This window comes from Molossus molossus, unplaced genomic scaffold (assembly GCF_014108415.1).
Source record: "Molossus molossus isolate mMolMol1 unplaced genomic scaffold, mMolMol1.p scaffold_m16_p_8, whole genome shotgun sequence".
In the NCBI taxonomy this organism is placed as follows: domain Eukaryota; kingdom Metazoa; phylum Chordata; class Mammalia; order Chiroptera; family Molossidae; genus Molossus; species Molossus molossus.
In genome coordinates, this window is record NW_023425402.1 from 58,068,782 (window position 1) to 58,094,722 (window position 25,941).

General features: G+C 35.8%; 1 protein-coding gene across 1 annotated transcript; it reads right to left on the reverse strand.

The window, feature by feature from the left end:
- Positions 1 to 305: 305 nt before the first annotated feature.
- Positions 306 to 25,941, reverse strand: MANEA (mannosidase endo-alpha). Its single transcript, XM_036249154.1, has 4 exons — positions 25,355 to 25,941; positions 20,222 to 20,331; positions 1,867 to 1,943; positions 306 to 1,157 (listed from the first exon to the last, which is right to left on the reverse strand). The coding sequence occupies exons 1-4, from the start codon at positions 25,896 to 25,898 to the stop codon at positions 500 to 502; spliced, it is 1,389 nt and encodes a 462-aa protein (XP_036105047.1). The 5' UTR covers positions 25,899 to 25,941; the 3' UTR covers positions 306 to 499.

The window sequence follows — 25,941 nt, forward strand, 5'->3', positions numbered from 1 at the left end:
GAAATAAAAATTAAATTGCTATTAAAGCAGGATTTCAAGTTTAGTCAGAATTTTTTTTTTTTAATCTTCACCCGAGGATATTTTTCCATTTATCTTCATATAGAGTAGGAGGGAGGGAGAGACATCGACTCGTTGCCTCCTGCATGACCCGGACCAGGGCTGGGGACTGAACTGCAAATAAGGTACATGCCCTCGACTGGAATTGAACCCACGACTCTTTGGTCTTCAGGCGGACACTCTAACTGCTGAGCCAAACCGGCCAGGGCCAATTTTAGTCCGAAAGTTAACAGAATGCCCAACTTTCAGGCATTTCCTCTGTGCAACATTGTGAAGGGTAGCAATGATAACATTACTACCTTAAAAAAAAGTACAAATTATTTTTATAAAGATAACAGTAACAACGTATACTGATTTTGATAATTTTCTTTCTGTAACTCAAAACAAAAGGCATTTACTGAGAATAGGTGATTTCTATAATTATTAAACCTTAATCAATACATTAAAAAACAGGTGGCTGATGATCTAATGCATAAATTGCTCTTTCCTTGTTGTATTTTTCAGACCACTTGCGAGTGAGGTCTAGATAATGACTTGGTTTATAAGGCAAGTAATCCAGGTACACTCTGTTACCGGTTCTTTTAGGCACAGCTTTTTCAATCTGAGTTCCTTCATGCCACTCATTAAAAGAGGTGATAGAAATTACACTGGGGTGGGCTTGGAGTGCAGCACTCAGAGCAGTCTCATAGTACTTCCCATTGATTCGGTTCCGAGTGTTCTGCGTGTTCCACGGACGGATGCTGGTATCTATGTATCCTGGGCCCACACTTGGAATAAATATTAGTTGGAAGTGATCACAAAATAATTTTAGCCTAGCCCAATTCTCATATGATGAGCCATAAGTAAAGCCATTTGTAGCGAAATAAGTGTAAATTCCATTAAAACCACTTTGAAGAATATCATATTTATGCTTGTCTTCTACTAGAAGTGCAATAAACAATGCATCGTAAGGAGAATTACGAATGCTCTGAGACCCTGAGACAGTTAACAGACTGGCCCATTGTTTAGGCTCTGTAATGTAGGAATCATAGACATAAAACATGGGCAGAGAATTGCCAGTCTTAGTCTTGTACCTGTAAAAAGCCGGATGACTTCCATACCTAGAATACAAACATAGGTGAAAGTGAAATGAATATTCACAATTCATTTGCCACAGACAATAATTATATATTGAAAATGAAGATAATCAGAGTTTATACACATTGTTCACCTTCTTTGGGGAGCCAGTTATATAAGTGTAATTATTAAAAATACATTTTAATTTTATACATTAGGAAAGGAAATAACTAGATACAATAACACATTACCAAATCAGAAATTAATTTGTGTACTGAGGTCTAAAATTGATGACTAACACCATGAAAAGTCCATTTTCTATAATCTGCTTTTTTTGTATTAATGATAAATGGCCCACTGTTGCTGACAAGTTTCTTTGTAAGAGTATGGCATCTGTCACAGACTATTATCAGTGATACTCTTGAACAAAAGGAAATTGTATTAATAAATTATTCTCTTGTGATCAGACTAATATAAATAAAAATATTAGATGTGGGTCCATTGCTATAAAAGCAGTTCACATTTCATAATCTGAACCTTCTTTTAAAAAGACTAAACTCTTTATTCTTAAGGTTTAAAGAATAATAATTTAAAATGTCAGTATGCAGAAATCATAGCCTAAAAACATGTAAAATACTAAAGAGCAATCTTTAATTATTCATACAGAAAGTGAATTGTAAAAAATATCAGAAATGTTTCTCAAAATGACTTCAATATTCACTACAAAATTAATTTATAAACAAAGAAACTCACTTGTCTATAATATATTTGACATTTCTGTGCATGTTTTGTTCATCTCGATTGCTATATGGTTCGATGTGAAAAGTAACCTAAAACAAAAGTATTGATTAGAGAAAAAAGTATCTATGATGTAAAAATAAAAGTATATCTCATATTTTAAATTAATCCTATGATTTAATAACTTTATTTTAAAATAAATACTTATTGAACGTATAAATTACCAGAGAATTTTAATAGTAATATCATTTGCTAAAGGCTTTCTCTATTAAATAATATACTGAATATTTTATACATTTTACCTCAGTTAATACTGACAATGCTATCAGTAGTTACTATTACTATCTTCTGTCCCTAAGCGAGGTAATCAGAGTTAAGATAGGTGCTGCAACCTGTCACAGCCAGCTGGAGGCAAGAAGAGCCACTGGAATTCAGAGCCCAGTGTTCAACCACTGTGAAATACTTCTTCCTGTATGTTTATTCCTTATAATAAAGAATAAATAGGGAGACCCTGGCCAGGTAGTTCAGTTGGTTAGAGCATTATCCCCATACACCAAGGTTGTGGGTTCAATACAAGATTCAACCAATAAATGCATAAATAGGTAGAAAACCCAACTGATGTTTCTCTCTCAAATCAATAAATAAAACTGTAAATAAAGAATATAAAGAGATATGTATATTCTATATTCAGATATATCTATTTTTTTATTTTAAGAAAGGTGCCAAGAAACCCCCCCCCCCAAAAAAAAACCCAAAACAAATCATGGTCAAGAAAAATCTGGATTCTTTTTTCAGAGGTGATCATTAAGTATACACTGAAATGGAGTTCAACAGCAAATGCCTTTATTTATTTATTTTAATCCTCACCCAAGGATATTTTTCTATTTATCTTCAGATACACTGCGATAGAGGGAGTGAGAGAGACACATCCACTGGCTGCCTCCTGCACAACCCTGATCAGGACCAGAGATGAACATGCAACCAAGGTAAGGGCCCTTGACTGAAATTGAACCAGGGGCTTTTTGGTCCTCGGGCTGACGCTCTACCGCTGAGCCAAACCAGCCAGGGCAGCAGCAAATGCCTTTAAATGACAAATTTTTACATATAACTAAAATAGCATTTTACAAAATAATATATAATTTGTATTATTAATATCCATTAGTACTATAAAGGGCAATAATTTTAAGAATGCTTATTATTATTGACATGGTTTATACATCTCTACAATACAAAATACTTTTTAAAATACTGTGTATATTTTTAAAAATTGAGGTAACATTGTTTAATAACATTATAAAAATTTCAGATGTTCAACATTATAATTCAAAATCTGTCATGTGCTCCCCACAAAAAGCCTCGTTTCCAATTTTACCATACATCTGACTCCCTTTACCCATTTTGCCCTACCCTCAATACTCTTCCCCTCTGGTAACCATTAATCTGCTGTCTGTATTTGTGAGTTTTTGTTTTGTTTTTACATTTTGTTTTATATTGCACACGACTGAAAAAATATTCTGTCTTTCTCTCCATCTGACTTAATTCACTTAGCATCATACCCTTGAGAACCACCCATGTTGTCACCAATGGCAATATTTCATCTTTTTATGGCTGAATAGTATTCCACTGTGTATATATAAACATATATATCCATTCATTTGTCAATGGACACTTGTTTCCATATCTTGGCTATTGTAAATATTGTTGCAATGAACATAAGGATGCATATATCTTTTCAAGTTAGTGTTTTCATATTCTTTGGATAAATACCCAAAAAAGAAATTGAAAGATCATTTGGTAGTTCTGTTTATTTATTTTTTTAAACCGTTTGCCTGAGTGGCTGCCCCAACTTCCATTACCTCCAACAGTACACAAGGGTTCCCTTTTCTTCACTTCCTTTCCAATGTTTGTTATTTCTTGTCTTTTTAATAACAGCTATTCTAGCATGTGTTAGGTGACATCTTGCTGTGGTTTTTATTTGCATTCCCCTAATATATAATAAACTTGAACATCTCTTCATGTGCCTGTTGGTCATCTGTATGTCTTCCTTGGAAACATATCTATTCAGATCCTCTGCCCACTTTTTAGTTGCAATTTTTATTGTGGTTATTAGTGGTGGTGGTGGTATGGGATTTTTGGTTTTTATTTTCGGATATTAACCCCTTATTGGAAATATTTGCAAATATCTTTTCCCATTCAATTGGTTTTTTTCGTTTTGTTTTATCAATGGTTTCCTTTGCAGTATACAAGCTTTTTAGTTTGTAGTCTTATTTTTGTTTTCCTTGCCTTTAGAGTCAAATTCACAAAAACATCACTAAGACTGACGTCCATTAAGTTCAGAGCCCATTTATCATCCATGTATTTTATTGTTTCAGGTTTTGCATACAAGTCTTTTGTGTATGTGAAAGACAGTAGTCTAGTTTCATTCTTTTGCACATGGTCGTCCAGTTTTCCTAGTACCACTTATGAAAAAGACTTTCTCTATTGTATATTTTTGTCCTCTTTGTCCCAAATTAGTTCTCCTTATATTTGTGGGGCTCCCAACTATTTTCTATTGGCCCACAGGTCTGTATTTCTGTCCATACCATACTATTTATGTCATTATTGCTTTGTAGTTTAGTTTGAAATTGGAGAGTGTGATACCTCTGACTTTGTTCATTTTTCTGAGGATTACTTTGGATATCTGGGGGTCTTTTGTGGTTCCATAAAATTTTTTAGGATATTTTATTCTATTTCTGTAAAAATTGCCACTGGGATTTTAATAGGGATTACAATGATTCTGTAGATTGCTTCAGGTAATATGTGCATGTTGAATAAAAGTGTGAGAGTGGGCATCCTTGTCTTATTTCTGATCTTAGAAAAATAGCTTTGTTTTTCATCACTAAGTATGATTTAGCTGTAGGTTTGTCATATATGACCTTTATTATGCTCAGGTACTTTCCTTATATACCCACTGTATTCAGAGTTTTTATCATAAATGAATGTTGTACCTTGTCAAATTATTTTTCTCCATCTATTGAGAATCATATAATTCTTACCCTTCATGTTAATATGGTATATCATGTTGATTAATATGCAAATTAGAACCATCATCACATCCATGGAATGAATCTTACTTGATCAGGGTATATGATCCTTTTAATGTATTGTTGTATTTTATTTGCTAGCATTTTGTTGAGCATTTTGCATATGTGTTCATCAGAGATAATCATCTCTAGTTTTCTCTTTTGTGTGTTATTTTTGTCAAGTTTTGGTATCAAGGTTATACTGGTCTCATAAAATGTGTAAGCATTCCATCCACTTCAATTTTTAAAAAGTGTTTGAGAAGCGTAAATATTAAATCTCCTTTTAATGTTTGGCAGAACTCACCAGTGAAGCCATCTGATCCCAGACTTTTGTTTTATTGTGATATTTTTGATTACTGTTTCAAATTCCTTGCTAGCAATCAGTCTATTCATATTTTCTGTTTCTTCATGATTCAGTCTTTCTAGGAAGGATGTGTAAGTCTAAGAATTGATCCCTTTCTTCTAGGTTTTCCAATTTGGTCGTATATCGTGTCTCATGGCATTCTTTTATGATCCGTTTTAACTTCTCTTTTATTTCTTATTTTATTTGAGTCTTCTTTTTTTTTTCCTTAGTGTATGTAGCTAAAGGGTTGTCCATTGTATTTATCTTTTCAGAGATCTCATCATTTCATTGATCTTTCCTACTGTCTTTTTAGTATCTATTTCCAATGCTTTTTAAGGAATTTTTCATCTCATTGAGTTCTTCAGCTCCAGAATTTCCCCTTGGTCTATTGAAAGAGTTATAATCTTTTTAGTAAAGTGCTCCTGAACTCACTGAATTGCCTTTCAGAATTTTTTTGTATCTCACCGAGTATCTTCGTAATGGCTGTTTTGAATTATCTATCATTTAGATCACAATCTTCTATGACTTTGAGCTTGGTTACTAGAGAATTATTCTACTTTTGTGATACCATGTTACCTTGGTTGTTTATGGTGCTTATGAGTTGTTCCTCTGCCAGTGCATTTGAAGTAGTAATCATTTTTCTTATTGAAGGACCATTTTGATTTTAGCATTTCAGCAGGTTAATAATTAGAGGTCTGTCTTTTCTTTTCTAGTAGACAGTGCTATACATAGCACAAGATGTTGTTTCCTCTTACTTGTGCCTTCAGGGTTGCTACTGCCAGGCTGCTATCTGTGTCTCTGCAGTGGGGGCAGTGGTCATGGAATTCACAGCGAGAGTGGTGGCTGCTCCCGCTGGGTCTGGAACATCTGGGTCTCAAAGTACCATCACTGTGATGGAGGCATGTAAAGGGTATGGGTGTAGCAGGGCTCATGAGCCCACGTGGTATTGCTGGAAGCCACAGACATGTCTCCACTGCTGCTACAGGGGTCCCCAGAGGTGCAAGCTCAGCCACCAGCAGGGATGGATGGAGGCAGATTCTCAAGTGTCAACACTTCTGCTGCTTTTCTAACCTTCCACAGGGTTGGGGGGGAGGGTGCTCCTCTCAGTGGCTGGGGAAAAATGGAGATAGAACCATCCCTGTCCTTCTCATCATTCTGCTTCTCCTACAAATTCCAAAACACCCACCTCCAGGTATATCAATATATGGATCTCTCAGGTGTCCTGGTGCACTGAGCATAGAAACCTGTTTTGGATTATAGATGACTGACTAGTTGTAGATTGAAGGAGAGATACAAAAAGGTTTTCTCTCTCTGCCATGATTCAAAGACTCAATTTCACAAAAAAAGTTAGTTTTTATAGATTTAGCAATGTGGTGGTATAAAACATTCCTGATGCCTCTTGTCACTGCTGGGCAAAAACTGGGTGAGTACAGACCTGGAGAGGAACTTACACATTAGAGAAAGAACCTGCAGAAGTCTAGCCTTCTCAAAGGAGACTCCTGCTGGAGGGAGGGGCAGAAATAACTATTGGGGGCACAGTGGAAGCTGTCAGGGAAACTCTACCCACACCACACCTCTGCCTAAGGAAATACTGAAAAGGGCTGATCTCTCAGGTGGAGGTGACTTCTCCCACAGGAGAAAAGGAAAGCAGTAAATGCCCAGTTATCCCAGGTAGAAAAATCCCTTCTCTCTAGTAGCACTTGGAGTACTATGGTGAAAGCTAGATAACTGTGGAGGGAGGGGAAGGGCATTGGGAAAGAAGCAGATAAGAATTTCAAATGGTGTTAAAGGTATTGTGTTCAACAGGAAGTCCTAACAGGAGCTGCTGGGAGCACCCGACTGGGTCTGCAGGCACCCCCAGTGCGCACCTCCCCCCACTCTAAGGCAGCTCCTTGTATGGACTGCCAAGTGCCACTGCCAGAACACGCTCCAGGAGACAGAGCATGCTCAGGAACCATAGAGATGAGCTGTAGTGTCAACTTATTGAAAACAAGAGAGATTCCCAATAGCCAGCCACTGGTGAATTTTAAGAACCAGAGAAAACATAAAAGCTCAAACATTTGCCCAAAGGAGGGAGCAAGAAGAGTGGAGCAGGTACACCATCACAAATACAGAGAAAAAAACTTGGGTAATAACAACACCTCATCTACTGAAGAAATGACAAAAGAGTTAAGAAGGTATTTATTGCAGCAAAGCATATCTACAGATTTCAAGGAAATATGGCATCACAAAAAGATAATGATATTCTCCAGCAACCAAGCTCAAAGTTACAGAAATTTGTAATCTAATAGTTAAAAATCCAAAACAGCCATTCTGAAGAAACTCAACTAGCTAAAAGAAAACTCAGAAAAACAATTCAAAGAAATAAAAATTACAACTAAAATGAGTTCTTTACCAGACAGAAATTCTGGAGCTGAAAAGTCAATGAATGAGATTGAGAATGCAATACAGAGCATTTGTAGCAGGGAAGATCACATGAAAAAAAAATAATTTGGAGAATAGGAGTTTTGAAATAACACAGAAGAGAAGAGGGGATACTGGTTTAAACAGAGCAAAAAGAAAAGAAAGTCTAAGCTTTTGTTACTCATAAGAACATAATTAGGATTCCAGAAGAAAAGGAGGCAGAGAGTTTATTTAAAGAAATAGTAGTTGAGAACTTCCTAAACATGAGAAAAGACTGAGACATACAAGTCTACAAAGATAATACACCATTCTGTTATCTTAATGAAAAAAGACCTTCTCCAAGAGATAACTGTCACAGATCAGTGATAAAGAATCTTAAAGACAGTCAGGTAAAGAAAGAATGTAGTATGTACAAGGGAACCTCCATTAGGCTATTGGTGAGGTCTCAGCAGAAACTCTACAGGCCAGGAAAGAGGAGGGATAATGACATGTTCAAAGTGTTGAAAGACTAAAATGGCCAGCCAATAATACTTTATCCAGCAAACGTATCCTTCAGACATCACAGAGAAGTAAAAGCTTTCTCGGACAAAAAAATCTGAAGGAGTTCACTACCAATAGACCTGCCTTGCAAAGTGCTAAAAGAAGTTCTTCCTGATAAAATAAAGACATACAAAAGTACATACTAGTAAAGGTGAAAAATGTACAGCCAGACTTAGAAAACTATAACTCTACATTAGTATGGTATATTAACTATTCAACTATAGTGTAAAGATTAAAGGAAAAAGTTGAAAAAATAACTAGTTGTTATAAAGTAATGATACATAAAAAAGTAAGTTGTGATATCAGTAGTATAAAAGGTAAGAATAAAAGGGAACAGCTTTTATTAGTGATCAAAGTAAGTTATTAGCCTAAAATGGACTGATTATCTAAAATGTGTTTTATGTAAACCCCATGGTAAACACATAGCAAAAACCTAGAGCCAACCCACAATAGCCAAAGAAGGGGGAAACAGAATATACCATGACAAAAAATAATCAATTTACAAAGTAGGCAGAAACAGAGAAAAAGATGGCATTAAAGTCCTTACATATTAATAATTACTCTGAATGTAAATGGAGTGAATTTGTCAATCAACAGGCAAAGAGTGGGAGGATGGATAAAAAACAAGACCCTACCATATGTTGCTAACAAGACACCCACTTCAGATTTAAGGACACATATACACTGAAGGGGTAAAAAAATATTTCATAAAAGTGAAAACTGCAGTAGAACATCAAATTTCAGAATGTAAATTCAAGAAGGGAAGGAAAATGAAAATGTCCACCTGGAAATGTCAACATTTTAAGAAAACATTTTCAATGTGCCATAACAATGACAGTATCTTTTTTAAGCATTTTTGTGTTTCTCCTGGTTATTTTTTCCCATTAAAATAGCAACAGATCTTTATTATTAATTGTATTTATGCTGATTACATTTAAATTTTTTACAAAATTGTATCTCAGTGACTGTCAAACATACTTTTTTGGTATTTTTTATAATTTTGTTAAATATATCCCTATTCTATTGGAAAAAAAAAAAATATAGAGGGCTCCAGTTCAAGACATACCAAATCTACAGCTACTAATGGAACAACTTCCTCTGACCAGAAACGGGCAGAGCAGCTCCTTCCTATCTGGCAAACAAGAGGAAAGCCACAGTGGAGCAGGTAGGAAATGTTGAAACATAATCTCACCTTAACTCCTCCATGGCACAGTGAGCCACAATTAGAAGGAAACTGGAAACCTGGAGCTTCTTCATGAGGGGCAAAGGGTTCATAACCCAATTGGGCATCCTGAGAGACCAACCCCCAAAACATCTATCTTTAGTGAGCAGTGGGGCTTGTGCCCAGGACACCCAAGGGACGATGGTGAACTTAGAAATAGCTCTTCAAAGGGCTTATGCACAGACTCATCTGCCCCGGTGCCCAGTGCAGAAGCAATCCTTGGAAGCACCCAGACCTCATGTGAAAGAGACTCGTGCTAATTTTAAAGCACTGCTCTGTGAAATACAGCCCTGCTGGGATACTCTTGGAAAAAGGAGGCTGGGGGATGCTCTCCTTTTCATTTTCATTTTTCTCTTTTCTAGGTGGATACTGTCTTTGCACTTGATCCAGCCAGTAAGTGCCATCTGTGTGCTCACTACAGTAGTGCTCCAAAGTGACAATATCTTCTGCATATGTCTGGTGACATGTATTTTGGTGGCTACTACCCAGAGGATACCCCTTGATCGTGAGGCTCTGAAAGCGAGAGAGATTGTCTTCTTGCGTCCTGTGGGACTGTGCAATCAGAGACAGTTCTTGTTAGACTACCACTCCCAGGGCACTGCAACAGATAGAATAGTAACACACATCCTCAGTGTTTCTAAGAAAGAGGCCCATTTGCTTGTCAGAAGCTTTGGCTGGAGGGGCAAGTCCGGCTTGGGCTTCTGAGGTGCTCTTAGGGAACAGAGGCCAATGGATGCAATTCATGCAAGCTATTATCTTCCAGGAAGGAGCTTTAACCTTGGCTGATGACCTGATTTTTATAGCTGCTGCCAGGGGATATATCTGTATCACTTTGCTCTAACAGACAGCCAGGACTGTAACCAACAGATAAAAAGTCTTAAACAGCTACTACCCCTAGGATACAACAGACCCAGGGGCTCAGTCTTTCTGTAAAAGATGCCTATCCCTTATCATCATAGCTGTTGCCTGAGGAACAGGCATCTAAGAGTGACTGCAAACCTTTCCTGAGACCTCAGAGGTCAGAATTATCTTCACACTCCTGCTGCCACACTCTAGAACACCAGCATCTCTAGGAGGGTAGCTCTTACATGTGTCTGGTGCCCAGATTTTTATGGACACAGTCCAGGGGACAATCCTTGATTGCCTGGCTCTGGTAGCCAGGGCGGTCTTGTGTTCCTGGGTACCATACAAGGAAATATAACAATCAGAGAGAGAGGTCTAGCAGGCTACCACCACCAGTATTAGAGTCAACAGACTAAAACACACCCCAGCCTTTCTGTGAAACAGGCCTACTTGCTTGGCCTGGAGCAAGTCTGGCATACTTGTAGGGTCTATTGAAATGCTCTCAGGGAATGCAGGCCAGGGGATGACATCTTTGTGCTCTACTTCACTACAGCTCTTGGTATAGGAGCTCACACTTGACTAAAACACCAACTTTCAAGACAGCTACTTAGGGGACACCTCTAAATAGCCTGGCTAGTGGGGATTACACTTTTGGTCCCACAAAACAGCATACATTTGTAGTCTTCGAAAGCTGCTGCCCAGGGGCCTGGCTTACAAAAGTCTAAATCTGAGTGCTGACTGAGAGAGGGCTTCAATGAATAAACTCAGAAATGAAGCAGCAGTTACAATCGAATCACAAAAATACAAAGGATCAAAAGAATTTACTATAAATTTTTGCACTCCAACAAACTGCACAAGCTAAAGAAAGGGTAAATTCCTAGAAACATACAATCTTCAAAGACTGAATCATGACAGAAAATCTGAACAAACTGGTAACTGATAAGGAGATTGAATCAGTAATCAAAAATCTTCAAGAAACAAAAGTCTAAGTAAGACCAGACAGATTCACTGGTGAAGTCTAACACACAATCAAAGAAGATTTAATACCAATCCTTCTCAAGAGAGAAGAGGAGGAAACACTTCCAAACTAATTTTTAAGGCCACCTTTATCCCAATATCAAAACCATACAAGGATGCCATACGAAAAGAAAATTATAGGCCAATATGCCCAATGAACATAGATGTAAAAGTCCTCAACAAAATGGTAGGAAACCAAATTTGGCAATACATTAAAATCGTACACCATGACCAAGTGAAATTTATTCATGGGATGCAGGTTGATTCAATATCTGTAAATCAATTTATGCGATATACCATATAAACAAAAAGAAACATAAAAATCATATGATCATACAATAAATGAAGAAAGCATTTGACAAAATCCAGTAACCTTCAAGATTAAGAACAGGACAAGGATGTCCGCTTGTAACACTTTTATTCAACATAGCACTGGAATTAAACAAGAAAACAAAAGGCATACAAAGACTGAATCATGACAGAAAATCTGAACAAACTGGTAACTGATAAGGAGATTGAATCAGTAATCAAAAATCTTCAAGAAACAAAAGTCTAATACCAGACAGATTCACTGGTGAAGTCTAAAGGAAGGGAAGTATTAAAACTTATTATTTGCAGATGACATAACATATATAGAGAGAACCCTCAGGATTCCACCAAATAACTATTAGAACTAATGAATGAATTCATTACAGTGGCAGAAAACAAAGTTAATATTCAGATATCACTTGCATTTTTATACACCAAAGATAAACTATCAGAAAGAGAAATTAACAAAAATAATCCCATTTAAAGTTGCATTATAAAACCTAGGAATAAATTTATCCAAGGAAGTGAAAGACCTATTACTCAAAAAATTATAAGACACTAAAAAAAAATTGAAGATACAAATAAATTAAATGATATACCATATCCATGGATAGGAATATTCAACATCATTAAAATGTCCATATTACCCAAAGCAGTGTATAAATTCAACACAATGTCTATCAAAACACCAATGGTGTTTTTCACAAAACTATAACAAAGAATCTTAAAATCCCCCATATACCCAAAGCAATCTTGAGAGAAATGAACAAAGTTGGAGGTGTCATCCTACTTGATATTAAACTATACTACAAGGCTATATTAATAAAAACATGGTCCTGGCTTAAAAACAGAACAGAAAGCAAAGAAATCTTTACTAAAAGGTCAATCTATGACAAAGAAGGCAAATATATGCAATGGGGTAAAGACAGACTCTTCAATAAATGGTGCTGGAAATACCGAACAGATACATAGAAAACTAACAGAACTAGACCACTTTCTTACTCCACATACAAGAATAAACTCAAAATGAATTACAAACTTAAAGACCTAACACCATAAAACTAATAGAAGAAAACAAAGGCAATAAACTCTCTGACATTGCTTTTAGTAATATATTTTTGGATATGTCTCCTCAGGCAAGGGAAATAAAAGAAAAAATAAATGAGAATACATCAAACTAAAAAGTGTTTGCACAACAAAGGAAACCATCAACAAAGCAAAATAACAACCTTCGAATGGAGCAAGATACTGACCCATAATGCATGTGCTAAAAGTTTAATATCCCAAATACATAAGGAACTCATATAACTTAATACCAAAAATAACCAAACAATCTGATTTAAAAATGGGCAGAGGACCTGAATACATATTTCTCAAATGAGGACATACAAAGAGCCAATAGAGATAAGAAAAGATGTTCAGCATCACCAGTCACCAGGGAAATACAAATTAAAACCACGATGAAATTATCTCCTCACACCTGTCAGAATGACTATCATCAATAAATTAACATATAACAAGTGTTGGTGAAGATGTGGATTAAAAGGAATCCTTGTGCACAATTGGTAAGACTGAAAACTGATGCAGCTAGTTTGGAAACAGTATAGAGGTTCCTCAAAAAATTAAAAATAGAACTACCATATGATCCAGCAATTCTACTGTTGGGTATTTATCCAAAGTAATCCAAAACACTAATTTGAAAAGATATATGCAGCCCTAAGTTCACTGCAGCATTATTTACAATAGCCAAAATATAGAAGCAACCCAAGTATCCTTTGATGGACAATTAAATTAAAAAGATGTAGTACATATATACAATGGAATACTACTGAACCATAAAAGGAATGAAATACTGCCATTTGCGACAACATAGATGGATCTTGAGAGTATCATGCTAAGTGCAATAAGTCAGATAGAGAAAAGCAAATATCATTGTATTCCACTTATATGTGGACCCTAAAAAATAAACAAACTCCTAGATAGAGACAACAGTACAGTGGTTACCAGAGAAGGAGTATGAAGGGAGGTAAAATATATAGTAATGGAAGGAGACTAGACTTGGGTGGTAAGCACACAATGCAATATATGGATGATGTATTACAATCATCCCTCGCCACTTCACACTTCGACTTTCGCGGCTTCACTCTATCGCGGTTTTTTCCAATACAGTATAGTATTTGAAAAAAACCTCAACAGAGCGAAGCCATGAAAGTCACAGCGCAAAGTGGTGGGAAAAAACTGTATATAAATAAAGAATCCTACTTCACAGAAATTCATTTATCGCAGTGAGTCTGGAGCTGATTAACCACAATAAACAAGGGCCGACTGTATAGAATTGTGCACTTAAAACATATATAATGTTATTAACCAATGTCAATCCAATAAATTTAATTTAAAAAATTTGCAAGTGCATTGCATTGAAAAACAAGAATAAACTTTAAGAAAAATTAGCAATCTTAAAAGTAGAATTATTAGAAATAAAAATTATTGTCCAAGGATACAGAACAGCAGAATGGATAATGCAAAAAAAACAAAAAACTAAACCAGTATCATGAAGATTATATATAAACATTCCTTTTACATGATTTTAAATGATTCTTTATACATTAGATTATCATATAAAGTACCTTATTTCTGGACTCTGTTACACTGATCTGTTTTCTTTCTGTATACTGATGCTAATGCCATACTCTTCTAATTATTTCTATTTTATTGTCTGGGAAGATAAGTTTCACCCTTATTAACAAATATTTTTAATACACTTTTCTAATATATTTATAAACTTTAGGATTAGGTTGTTAAATCCCATATATAAAATCTTGCTGGAATTTGAATTGCATTAAATTTACATATTAAATTATTATAAATTATATTAAAAAATAAAATGCAAATGTTTGAGAGAATGGCCATGCTTGCAATTATGAATCTTCCTATCAAATTCACATTTCTGCTCATCTTTCATAACCTTTATTAAAATGCCAAAGATTTCTTTGTATATCTATTGCTATTCTAGTTCCAAAGTACATTTTTCCCCTGTAAGGTAGGAATCCTACTGACTTGTGTAATTTTTGGTTCTAGTCACATTACAGGACTCATTATACTTAATAATTTTTAGATTCTTTTCATGGGTTTTGTAGGTATTTTTCATTAGCAAAAAAAGTGATCGTTTTACCTAGACCATCTTTTTATATTTTTAAACTGCTTTGTTTAGAATCTCTATAACAAGATTAAATAAAACTAATGATGGAGGGCATTGTTGATTGATCTTGATATTACTGTTTCTCCATTAAGTATGGTTTGATATAAGTTATTAAAAGATACTTTTATCAAGTTAAAAAAACATTCATTATTAAGCATTTTATTAGTAATGAATTTTTATTTCCTCAATATTTCAATATCCAGTAAGATAACCATGTTTTATCTCCTTTAAATATACAATGAAGTTTTGTTTACTTAACACTTATATAGTGTTTAATCTGTGAGAGGCACTAAATGTAATCTTTATAACCACTCTGTGAGGTAGATTTTATTACTTTTCCCATTTGAGAGATGAGGAAACAGAAGCACAAAAGTAACATACATAGCTAGTAAGTGGTTGAGCCAGGATTGAATATAAGAGATTTGGATTCAGACTTCATACTCTTGAAATCATTACTTATATTCTTCCTAATGAATACTTCTTATCTAAGTTTTCTTTAGGAATTTTGCATATATTTTCATCAGTGAGATCAGCCTGTAAATCTCTTGCTTGTGCTATCGTTTAATTTTTGAAACAGAATCGTCCTATCACTGTAAAATAAACTTGCAAGTTTTCTATAGTAGCCATTACCCAAAATGACCAGCAGTGATCCCCATTTTCTCATATTTATGACCTGTGCAGTTCCCTCCTACATTGTACTGTAGTAAGGTGTCAGCGAGATAACCAGAGATGCACAGCTGAATTGTAAAGGAGCACTTTATTACACCAGTGGGCTGGGGGGCTCTCCCCAAATCCTCAGCAACCTGCCTTCTTTGTTGCTCGCTTTTAAAGGCACAAACTACAGAAAAAAACCTACATTCTCTTGGCGCCACTTTTGGCACCATTAAGGGGGGCTGATACAGAGAAGGGGGAGAGAGGAGCTTGTTAGAGGTCGGAGCAACTATTAATCTCTTTTTTCTCAGGGTTTCTCTAAGTTTCCCAAGGCCATTATTAACCCCCTATCTTTATCGTTTTCTGTGGGTTTCTCAAGGCCCTTATGTTTACAAGAAAGAGTTTGCCAGGAGTATGCGCAGTAACTGAGGGTCAGAATGGAGTTACTACAGTACTAGGGTCAGTATTTCACTGGATAAACCAACAGAATAGGGAGGAAGTAATATTACTTCCAAGATTAGCTCAAGAAGAGACTCCAGGTTCTACAGTGGACTCTGTCTCTCTCTGATCATTCACTGAGAATCCAGTTACCAGGTCATAAGAGAAACAGGTAGCTAAAGCTCCGATTTCAACAGCTGAAAGAAACTGAGATCTGTCAACCATCACATGAGAAAGTTGGATGACTGTAGCACCAGCCAAAAGCTTGACTGTAATCTCCAGAGAGATCCTGAACCATACCTACCAGGCTAAAGTCACTTTGAGATTCTTGACTTTTAGAAATTATGTAAGGTGAGAAATATGTATTGTTTTAAACTGCCAAGTTTTGGGGTAATTTGTAATGCAGCAATAGAAAATGAGTCAAGTTTTCTACATGATGAATAGTTAAAAATAACTTTATGAAACATGCTCACCAAGGTCAGGAGAACAATTCAGGAGCAACATGGTAATTTCAATAAACAGAAAATATAAGAAAATACCAAACAAAAATGATGGAGTTGACCCAGTTGGGGTCGTGTGAATGGCAACCAGTCGATGTGTCCCTCTCACATCGATGTGTTCTGCCCAACCCCCTCCCCCCAATCTGAAGATAAACGCAAAAATGTCCTCGGGTGAGGATTGAACTCAATGATAGGGCAGTAGTAGTCATCCAATCAGAGCAGCAAAAAGAACAAAATGTAAACAAAAGAATATAACTTAAGGAACTTGTGGGACAATATAAAAAAGGCCCAATATTTGCATTATAGGGATCACTGAGTGAAAGGGGCAGGAAACTTCCCTAACATGGGGAAGAACAGGAATCCACATCCAGGAAGCCCAGAGAGTTCCAAAATGTACTCAAAGAACCCACAATGAGATACAGTATAAATAGTCAAAGTTAAAGAACAGAATCTTAAAAAAAAAAAAAAAAAAGAAAGAAAAAACAAACAGTATGTTAGTTCAAGGGAACCCCTATAATATCAACAGATTTTTCAACAGAAATATTGTAGACTAGAAAGGAGGAGCAAGATATATTAAAGCACTTTTTTTTTTTTTTTTATCCTCACCCGAGGATATTTTTCCATTTTTTGTACAGATGGAATGGGAGGGAGAGAGAGTGAGAAACATCGACATGAAGGGACACATCGAGTGGCTGCCACCCGCACGACCAACCAGGGCCGGGGACAAACTGCAACCGAAGTACGTGCCCTTAGCGGGAACCGAACCCGGGTCTCTCCAGACCGCAGGCCGACGCTCTAACCGCTGAGCCAAACTGGCCAGTGCTTAAAGCACTTTTAAAAGCAAACGTCCAACTTAGAATACTCAATGTACAAAGTTATCCTTGAGAACTAAATAAGAAATAAAGATTTTTCTATAAAAGTAAAAACTAGAGAAGTTCATGAGCAATAGACCAGCCTTACAAAAAATGTTAAAAGGACTTCCTTAGCTTAAACAAAAGGGCACTAATTTGTAACCGGAAAACATAAAAGTATAAATATCACTGGTAAAAGTAAATATAAAAGTTCAGAAAAATCTAATGTTGTAAATGTTATTAATCACTTACAAAGCTAGTATTAAAGCAAAAATAGTAAAAACTACAATAATTTGTTGTGGAAAACAAGATAAAAAGATGTAAATGTTGACATAAACAAAAAATGGGGGAATAAAAATGTACAAATTTAGAATGAATTAAAATTTAATTTGTTATCAACAAAAGACAATATTGCACATATAAGTTGTCTATAGTAGATACACAAAACATAAAGAAAAAGGAATATAAGCCTACCAGTATAGAAAATCATCAAATCATAAAGGACGAGACGAAGAAGCAAGAAACTAAGTATTACAAAAAAGCCATAAATCTAATCCGCAAAACTCCATACCTATCAATAACTACATTAAGTACAAATAGACTAAATTCTGCAACTCTGTACCATATAAAACACAGAATGATGAATGGATAAAAAAGAAACAAGACCCATCTTTATGCTAACTACAGAAGTGTCACTTCAGATGTAAGGATTAGCACAGTCTGAAAATGAAGGGATAAAAAAAAATGATATTCCATGCAAATGAAAACCAAAAGAAATCATGAGTTGTTATATTTATATCAGACAAAATAGACATTAAGAAAAGTCTGTAATCAGAGACAAAAGGATCAATACATAAAGGTGTTGATGCAATAAGAGACTATATATAACATTTCTAAATAGTCATCCAACCAACATAGGGACACCAAAGTAAAAAAGTAAATATTAACAAACTTAAAGGGTGAAATAGGCAAGACTAAAATAATAGTAGGAGACTTTAATACCTCACTTTCATCAATGTATGTCTGTCATCCAGACAGAAAATAAATAAGGAAACATCGACCTTAAATGACATGTTATAGCAGTTGTAATTAACAGACATATACAGAACATTCCATCCAAAAGAATCAAAATACACATTCTTCTCAAGTGCATATGGAACATTCTCCAGGATACATCATATGTTAGGCCACAAAACAAGTTTTAAAAAATTTAAGAGGACAGACCATATCAAACATCTTTTTGGACCACAATGGTATGAAACTAGAATTACAAGAAAAAAACTGGAAAACTCACAAGTTTGTATAGATTAAGCAATATGCTACTGTACAACCAACTGGTTAGAAAAATAACCAGAAGAAAAGTCAAAATGTATCTTGAGAAAAATAAAATAATGTGTGACTACATGAATCTAAAAAGCTTCTGCACAGAAAGGAAAACATCAATAAGATGAAAGGCAACCTACCAAGTGGGAGAAAATATTTGAAAATGATAAAACCATATATCTGATAAGGGGTTAATATCCAAAATATATAAATAACTTACACAACTCAATAGTGAAAAACAAAAACAAAAACATTGATCCGATTTAAAAAAGGGTAGAAGTTCTGAATACACTTTTTTTTTTTGCCCCCAAAGAAGACATCCATATGGCCAACAAGAAAATGAAAAGGTTTTTTTTTAAATCCTCAGCTGAGGATATTTTTATATTTATCTTCAGATAGAGTGGGAAATAGGGGGAGAGAGAGAAACACTGCCGAGAGAGGACACATTGACTGGTTGCCTCCCGCACAACCCCGGCCAGGGCTGTGGACGAACCACAACCAAGGTACGTGCCCTTGAGGGAATCGAACCCATGACTCATTGGTCCACAGGCCGACACTCTAACCGCTGAGCAAAACCAGTTGAAAATGAAGTTGTTTAACATAACTAATCATCAAAAGGTAATACAAATCAAAGCCACAGAGAGATATTACCACAAACCTGTTAGAATGATTACTACTAAAAAGGGAAGAAATAACAAGTATTTGTAAGGATGTGGAGAAAAGGGAACCCTTGTGAACTGTTATGGGGATATATGAAAATGAAGTTGTATAACATAACTAATCATCAAGGAAATACAAATCAAAGCCACAGAGAGATATTACCACAAACCTGTTAGAATGATTACTACTAAAAACGGAAGAAATAACAAGTATTTGCAAGGATGTGGAGAAAAGGGAACCCTTGTGAACTGTTATGGGGATATAAATTGATGTAATCACTACGGTAAACAGTAAGGAGGTTATTCAGAAAATTAAAAAATAGAACTACTATATATCTAGCAATTCCCTTTCTGGTAATTCTCTGAAGGAGACAGAGACATTAACTGGAAAAGACATCTGATACTCTTTGCATCATTATTTACAATAGCCAAGAAATAAAAACAATGTAGGGTCCATGAATGAATAAATGGATAAAGAAAATTCGGTTTATGTATACAATGGAATATTATTCAGCTATAAAAAATGAAGGAAGTCTTGTGATTTGTTACAACATGGATGTAGGACCTCGAGGGCACTACGTTAAGTAAAATAAATCTGTCTGAGAAAGACAAATATGGTACGATCTCACCTAAATGTATCCAAACACACATACAACCAACAATTCATATTTGCACTGAACATGGTTACCTGAGGTGGGGGTGGAGTAAAATGTATGAAGTTGGTAAAAGGTACAAACTTCCAGTCATATAATTAATAAGTCCTGGAATGTAAAGTACAACATGGTAACTATAGTTAATAATGCTGCATTGCATATGTGAAAGTTGCTAAGGGAATAGATCTTATAAATTCTTATCACAAGACAAAAAAATTGTTACTATGTATAGTGATGGATATTAACTAGACTTGATGTGATGATTGTTTCAAATATATTCATGTGCTCATTATTATACTGAAACAAATATGTCATATGTCAATTATATCTCAATAAAAATTAAAATATATAAAATACCTTTAGGTTATATTTATGAGCTTTATCCAAAATAGTTGGTACCAAGTCATCAGTAGGTACTCCATTCTCATCATGTGACTCAGGTGGGTACCAAGATAAGGCTAATACACCTAACAGAAAAAAACAAAAAGAAAAAACAAATGAACATAGAAACAGGAATGACTGCAGGTATTCATTAAAAAAAAAAAAAAAAAAAAGATGGAGAGAGGGCAGAATGAGATTAAAGTTTTACCAAAAAGTAATACCTTTACTTAACATTGTTTTGTTACATTAGTTAGATATTATCTATGGTTATTAGATTACTTTGTATAGTCAATTTTATGAACTTTTTTTTATCAGGCATCAGTAACTTTTAATTAATAGGTTTTTATTTTTTAGAACAAGTTTTACACAGAGAGTACAGAGTTCCCATGTATACAGGTACCCCTGTCTACCCAACCCTCTTCATCCCATATACCATTTTTTATTAGTATTCACATCTTGCATTAGTGTAGCACATTTGTTGCAACTGATGAACTAATACTGATACATCATTATTAACTAAAGTCCAGAGATTACATTAGGGTTCACACTGGAATTGTGTAGTTCTATGGCTTTTGATAAATGCATGTTATGTGTCCACTATTACAGTATCATATAGATTAGTTTTACTGCTCTCAAAACCCTGTCTTCCACCTATTTGTCCCTCTTCCCTTTCCCCCTCAATTCCCTAGACAATAACTGATCTTTTTACTATCTCTATAGTTTTGCATTTTCCAGAATGTTGTATAGGAGGAATCAAAAAGTAACATTATTCAGACTGGCTTCTCACACTTAGCAATGTGCATTTAAGGTTCATTTATGTGTTTTTAAGGCTTTATGGCTCATCCATTTTACTGATGCATAGTATCCCACTGTATGAATGGACCATACTTTGTTTATCCATTCACCCACTGAAGGACATCTTTGCTGCTTCCAGTTTGGGGGAATTATGAATAAAGGTGCTATAAACATTCATGTACAGATTTTGTGAAGAACAATATCTTTTTTTTTTTTTTATCCTCACCCAAGGATATTTTTCCATTTTTTGTATGGAGAGAGAGGAAGGGAGAGAGAGAGAGAAACATCGACGTGAAGGGACACATCGAGTGGCTGCCACCCGCACGACCAACCAGGGCCGGGGACAAACTGCAACCGAAGTACGTGCCCTTAGCGGGAACCGAACCCAGGTCTCTCCAGACCACAGGCCGACGCTCTAACCGCTGAGCCAAACCGGCCAGGGCAAGAACAATATCTTTTAACAAAAGATTCAAAACAGTTTAAAAAGTTAGTTTTTCCCTGTAGTATCTACCTAATTACTTTTAAACATATAAGTTAGAAAAAATAAAAATAAATCAAAGAACTTCTATGCATATATGCATAACCAACAGACACAAACAATAGTGTGGGGAAGGCAGGAGTGGAGTGGGATTGGGGAGGAGGGGTTAAATGGGAGCCAAAGAGGGGACATCTGTAATACATTCAACAATAAAGATAAGTTTTAAAAAATAGATTACAGATTACAAACTCCTAAGAGTAGGATTCAGGTCTGTATCTCTCTTATAGCACCAAGTTCATAATAAATACTCAATAAACAACAGCTAACAAAAGTTTAGAAATATAACCCTGCAAAGAAATCACTAACTGAAGAGGGAATATTTGAAATCAATGAATTCAAACCCTCATTATGTTACATAGATAAAGACATGAGAGGCCATTATAAAGATGGTACTAATTTCTAAATCAATCAACAAACTCTTTAAGGAGGAATAAAAATAAAATAGTACCAAAAGTGAAGCAAATGGAAACACACAATGGCAAGGATAGAAACTGGCAGAGAAATAAATTATAAGACAGACGTTGTAGTAGGCATGCCATGTGAAGAGCAGTCCCATCTATGGGAACAAAACAACACTATCATTAAAGAAAACATTAAAAAAAGACTATGTCCCTAACCTAATCAGAAAGTAAAAATGGTAACACCACCACAAGAAGTAGCAAAAGAAAGCTTCAATATACAGGGCTTCAAAGAAGCATTTGGCTGACCAGGAAGGCAGTCATATTTTTAAAAAAGTGTCTAGGGACAATTGGTCAACCATGCAAGCTGCCTACTAGACTATAGGAAGACCACCACCAATGAAAAAGAGTGACAATAAAAACTTTCTAAACATGAGATCTACCAAAAAATCCTGCAAAAGAAAGAAGAAAAACATGAGAAAAAGGAGGAACAAGTAAACGACGGATTATGCCATAAAGTTCAGGATAAAGTTCAGGATTATAAACACAGCATTCTTTCATGAAATTAAAAACAAGATTCCTCTTTCTAATAATAGATTAGATTACTTAGACCAGTGTTCCAAAAGAAAACAAATTACTAAATGAAACATGAAGAATAAAAAACTTCTTGCCCTGGCAGGTTTGGCTCAACGGTTAGAGCGTTGGCCTGCGGTCCAGAGAGACTCGGGTGCGGTTCCTGCTAAGGGCATGTACCTCGGTTGCAGTTTGGGTCATGTGGGTGGCAGCCACTCAATGTGTCCCTGTCATGTCAATGTTTCTCTCTCTCTCTTCCTCTCTCTCTCTCCCGCCCTGTCTGGAAAAAAAAAGGAAAAATGTCCTCGGGTGAGAATTAAAAACAAACAAACAAACAAAAAAACCCCCAAAACCTCTTAAAGTCAAAGAACTGAAGAGAGTAAGGAATTACTGTGTAATTTCAAATTGAAGTGTAAATGTGAAATTAGAGGAGTAAGGGAGCAAATAATTCAGTTTTCCCAGTTTACTTCTATAATTGGCAGAAGTAAACCAGCCCTTAAATCCAGTGAATTGACTCCCAGGTTGTCAATGCTTAGGAAGTCTTCTAGTTTTAAAGTGGCTAGTGTTTTCTACTGTGTTGGACAACACAGTTAGAGAACATTTTCATTATCAAAGAAAGTTCTAATGGACACCATTGCTGCACTATTCTGATTCTCCTAACACCATAACCAACTCATTCTTGTAGAGATTTTTCTTCCTCCCTATCCTCACTGAAGGTATACTGGAAGGCTTGCAGAGGGCGTTAGTTCTTTGTTCTTCCTTACCCTGTTACTGTGTTTCAGTTTCTTTAATGTATCCATCATCACTTCCACATGCCTAACAATATTCCATACTGTGCTCCACAGCCCAATTTTATCTTTGAACAGTAAGTCTTCATTTAACAGATAGGTTCTGCAACTTCAAGCAGGGCGACATATAATGAAACTAATTTTTCCACAGGCTAATTGATACAAATAAAAGTTGAGTTCCTGTTGCTACAGTAAGTAGGTAGTTATTAACAAAGGAAAGGAACAAATGGAATCAGACATTAAGCCTGATTAAGCTGTGGCTCCCAGACACTCTAGGGGATAGCCACATTTCCCTGCCAAGCAGATTAACATCCCTTCCTCCCCCAAGAAGGAAGGACCAATTTTCCAATTTCACTAGAGAACAACCAGCACCTTCCCATAGATTACCAAGGGAAGGGAGAACCACTCAAAGGGTAATTCCTCTGCTAAGGCATGTGCAGTAGAAGCCAGATGACAAAGCAAAATTATGAGATGTGCAGTAGGGGCCAAAATGGGACCTAAAGGGGAGAATAACAGCCTGGGAAAATCTGAGAAAAGGATCAGATAGGATAAGGGCATGGAATCCGGGAAGATCTAGGAAAGGGGTTGGATAAAGGGAGGGCCCAGCACAAACCCACAAAGAACAAGAAGATGATTGGTTAGTTTGAAAGAAAGCTTATCCCTTCCCAAGCACAAAGTAATATAACCAAAATTTAACAAATTAATGGGTCTGGTTCATTCATCTGTGCATTCTCTCTCCTTGTAGTAGTTGCCCAGGCTAAAGCACAGTGCTGATCAGGAGAGCAGCCAGGAGCAGAGACTATGCTGGACAGAGCCCAGGGTGATGGCATTCCAGTCCTGGTTCCTGACCCTCCTGATGGGCACTTGTGATCACCAGGCCCCAATTTCCATAGTGAGACAGAGCTGAGCCACCTGGTCTTGGATGAGACATCAGGCACCTGGAGCAAGTCCTTTGTTTCTGCTCCAATAAATCTTGCCACGATTGCTCACATCCTCCTATGCCTGAGTTCAAGATGCTTTTCTTGCAGCTCCATGGAAGAATCCTTTTTCCACTGACAACACTATGGTATATCATCAATGTTATAATGAAAAAATGTTGAAGAAAACAACATTATTTAAGGATCTGCTGTATAGTAGGGAAGACTGTGTCACTCATGAGCTCTACATAAGTAATATCCTGGGAACCAAACCAATAATGGTTGTAACTGGAAGAGGGTTGGGCCATTTACAATGGTAATGAATTCTTCACAGTAACCAGAAAGTTTCCTCTAAAATACATCAACCTAGTGTAATTTATAAGTAGTACCTATTACTACGTATTTCTACCATTTCAATTGCTTAATGAAAAGTGATACTCTTTAAAATCCATTCTTAGAATATTAGTATATATTAAATGCAGATCATGTCATATTGATGGTGTCATCCCTTTAAAGAACTTATTACAGGTCATTCAATATAACTGGTAGTTTTTTTACCATTTAATTAAATAATGCATTGAAACAGAGTAACAGTTAAGAACACCAGATATAAAATTAGACAGACCCGGAGAATCAAACACTAGTTATGTCATTTGATAGGTGCTTATCTTTACATAAGTAATTTTACTTCAGTTTTCACATGTGTAAAATGGGGGTAAATTCAGTTCATAATTAAAAGTCTGTTTTTGAAAAATATAAATGAGCTGTGGCTGGTGTTGCTCAGTGGTTGGAGCATTGTCCTGCACACCGAAACATCATGGTTCGATTCCCGGTCAGAGTACATGCCCAGGTTGTGGGCCCAATCCCCAGTGCGGGGCATGCGGGAGGCAGCCAATCGATGTTCTCTCTCATTGATGTTTCTATCTCTCTCTCTCCCTTCCTCTCTCTCTAAAATCAGTAAGAAAAGAAAAAAAGAATATACATATACAGTTTAATTTGGAGTTTATAAGTTTACATGTATAATTAATAATGTAATAATTTAATGTTCTATAAAGTTATACATTTTACACACACACACATGAATAAAATAAAATAATTACCAATTGAAGCTGAGTATATTTGTTTCATGTGAGTTTCGATGAGAGAAGGATCCCGAGAGCTGTAAGTTCCCAATTCAGGGTAAAAACTGGAGCCAATATCATCTGGGGGGCTGTGTTTCCCTTGGGGATGATTACTGTTTATTCTAGGGTCCCAATGCTTCAGAGTTGAATGGTTCCAATGTATGTATTTTCCATCAAATTGTGGGTTTCCATACCAACTGTAATAAAATACGTGTAAATAATAATTCAGAGGTGGCACTTCTTCCAGGTAAGGTTCAGAGGCTTTGGGAGGTTTCACAGTGAATTCAACACTTTTTAAATTCTTGATATTTGTTTCACTGTTGATTTTGTCACTCTTTGGGGAATCAAAAACTTTCCCCAAGCGAGGAATTTGTTGATGAACTTCTGGAAGAAAGTCAAATCCAAAGGGAGCTCCAAAAGTACCTTTATTTGGTCTCAGCATTTTTAAACCCATCATCATAGAAAAAATAAATAAGATAAAAAGTGAAAAAATGATGCAAGTCTTTCTTCGAAACTTTGCCATGATGACATACTTTAAACTCCAAAATGATAAATGTTTAGCTGCA

What these genes read in the sequence shown, in the direction of transcription:
- MANEA (XM_036249154.1), bottom strand. Translation starts at nt 25,898, where the DNA reads ATGGCAAAGTTTCGAAGAAAGACTTGCATCATTTTTTCACTTTTTATC. An exon ending in AATATACTCAGCTTCAATTG is followed by an intron (nt 20,332 to 25,354) that starts GTAATTATTTTA and finishes TTTTTCTGTTAG; the next exon opens with GTGTATTAGCCTTATCTTGG. An exon ending in GTCAAATATATTATAGACAA is followed by an intron (nt 1,158 to 1,866) that starts GTGAGTTTCTTT and finishes TTTGTATTCTAG; the next exon opens with GTATGGAAGTCATCCGGCTT.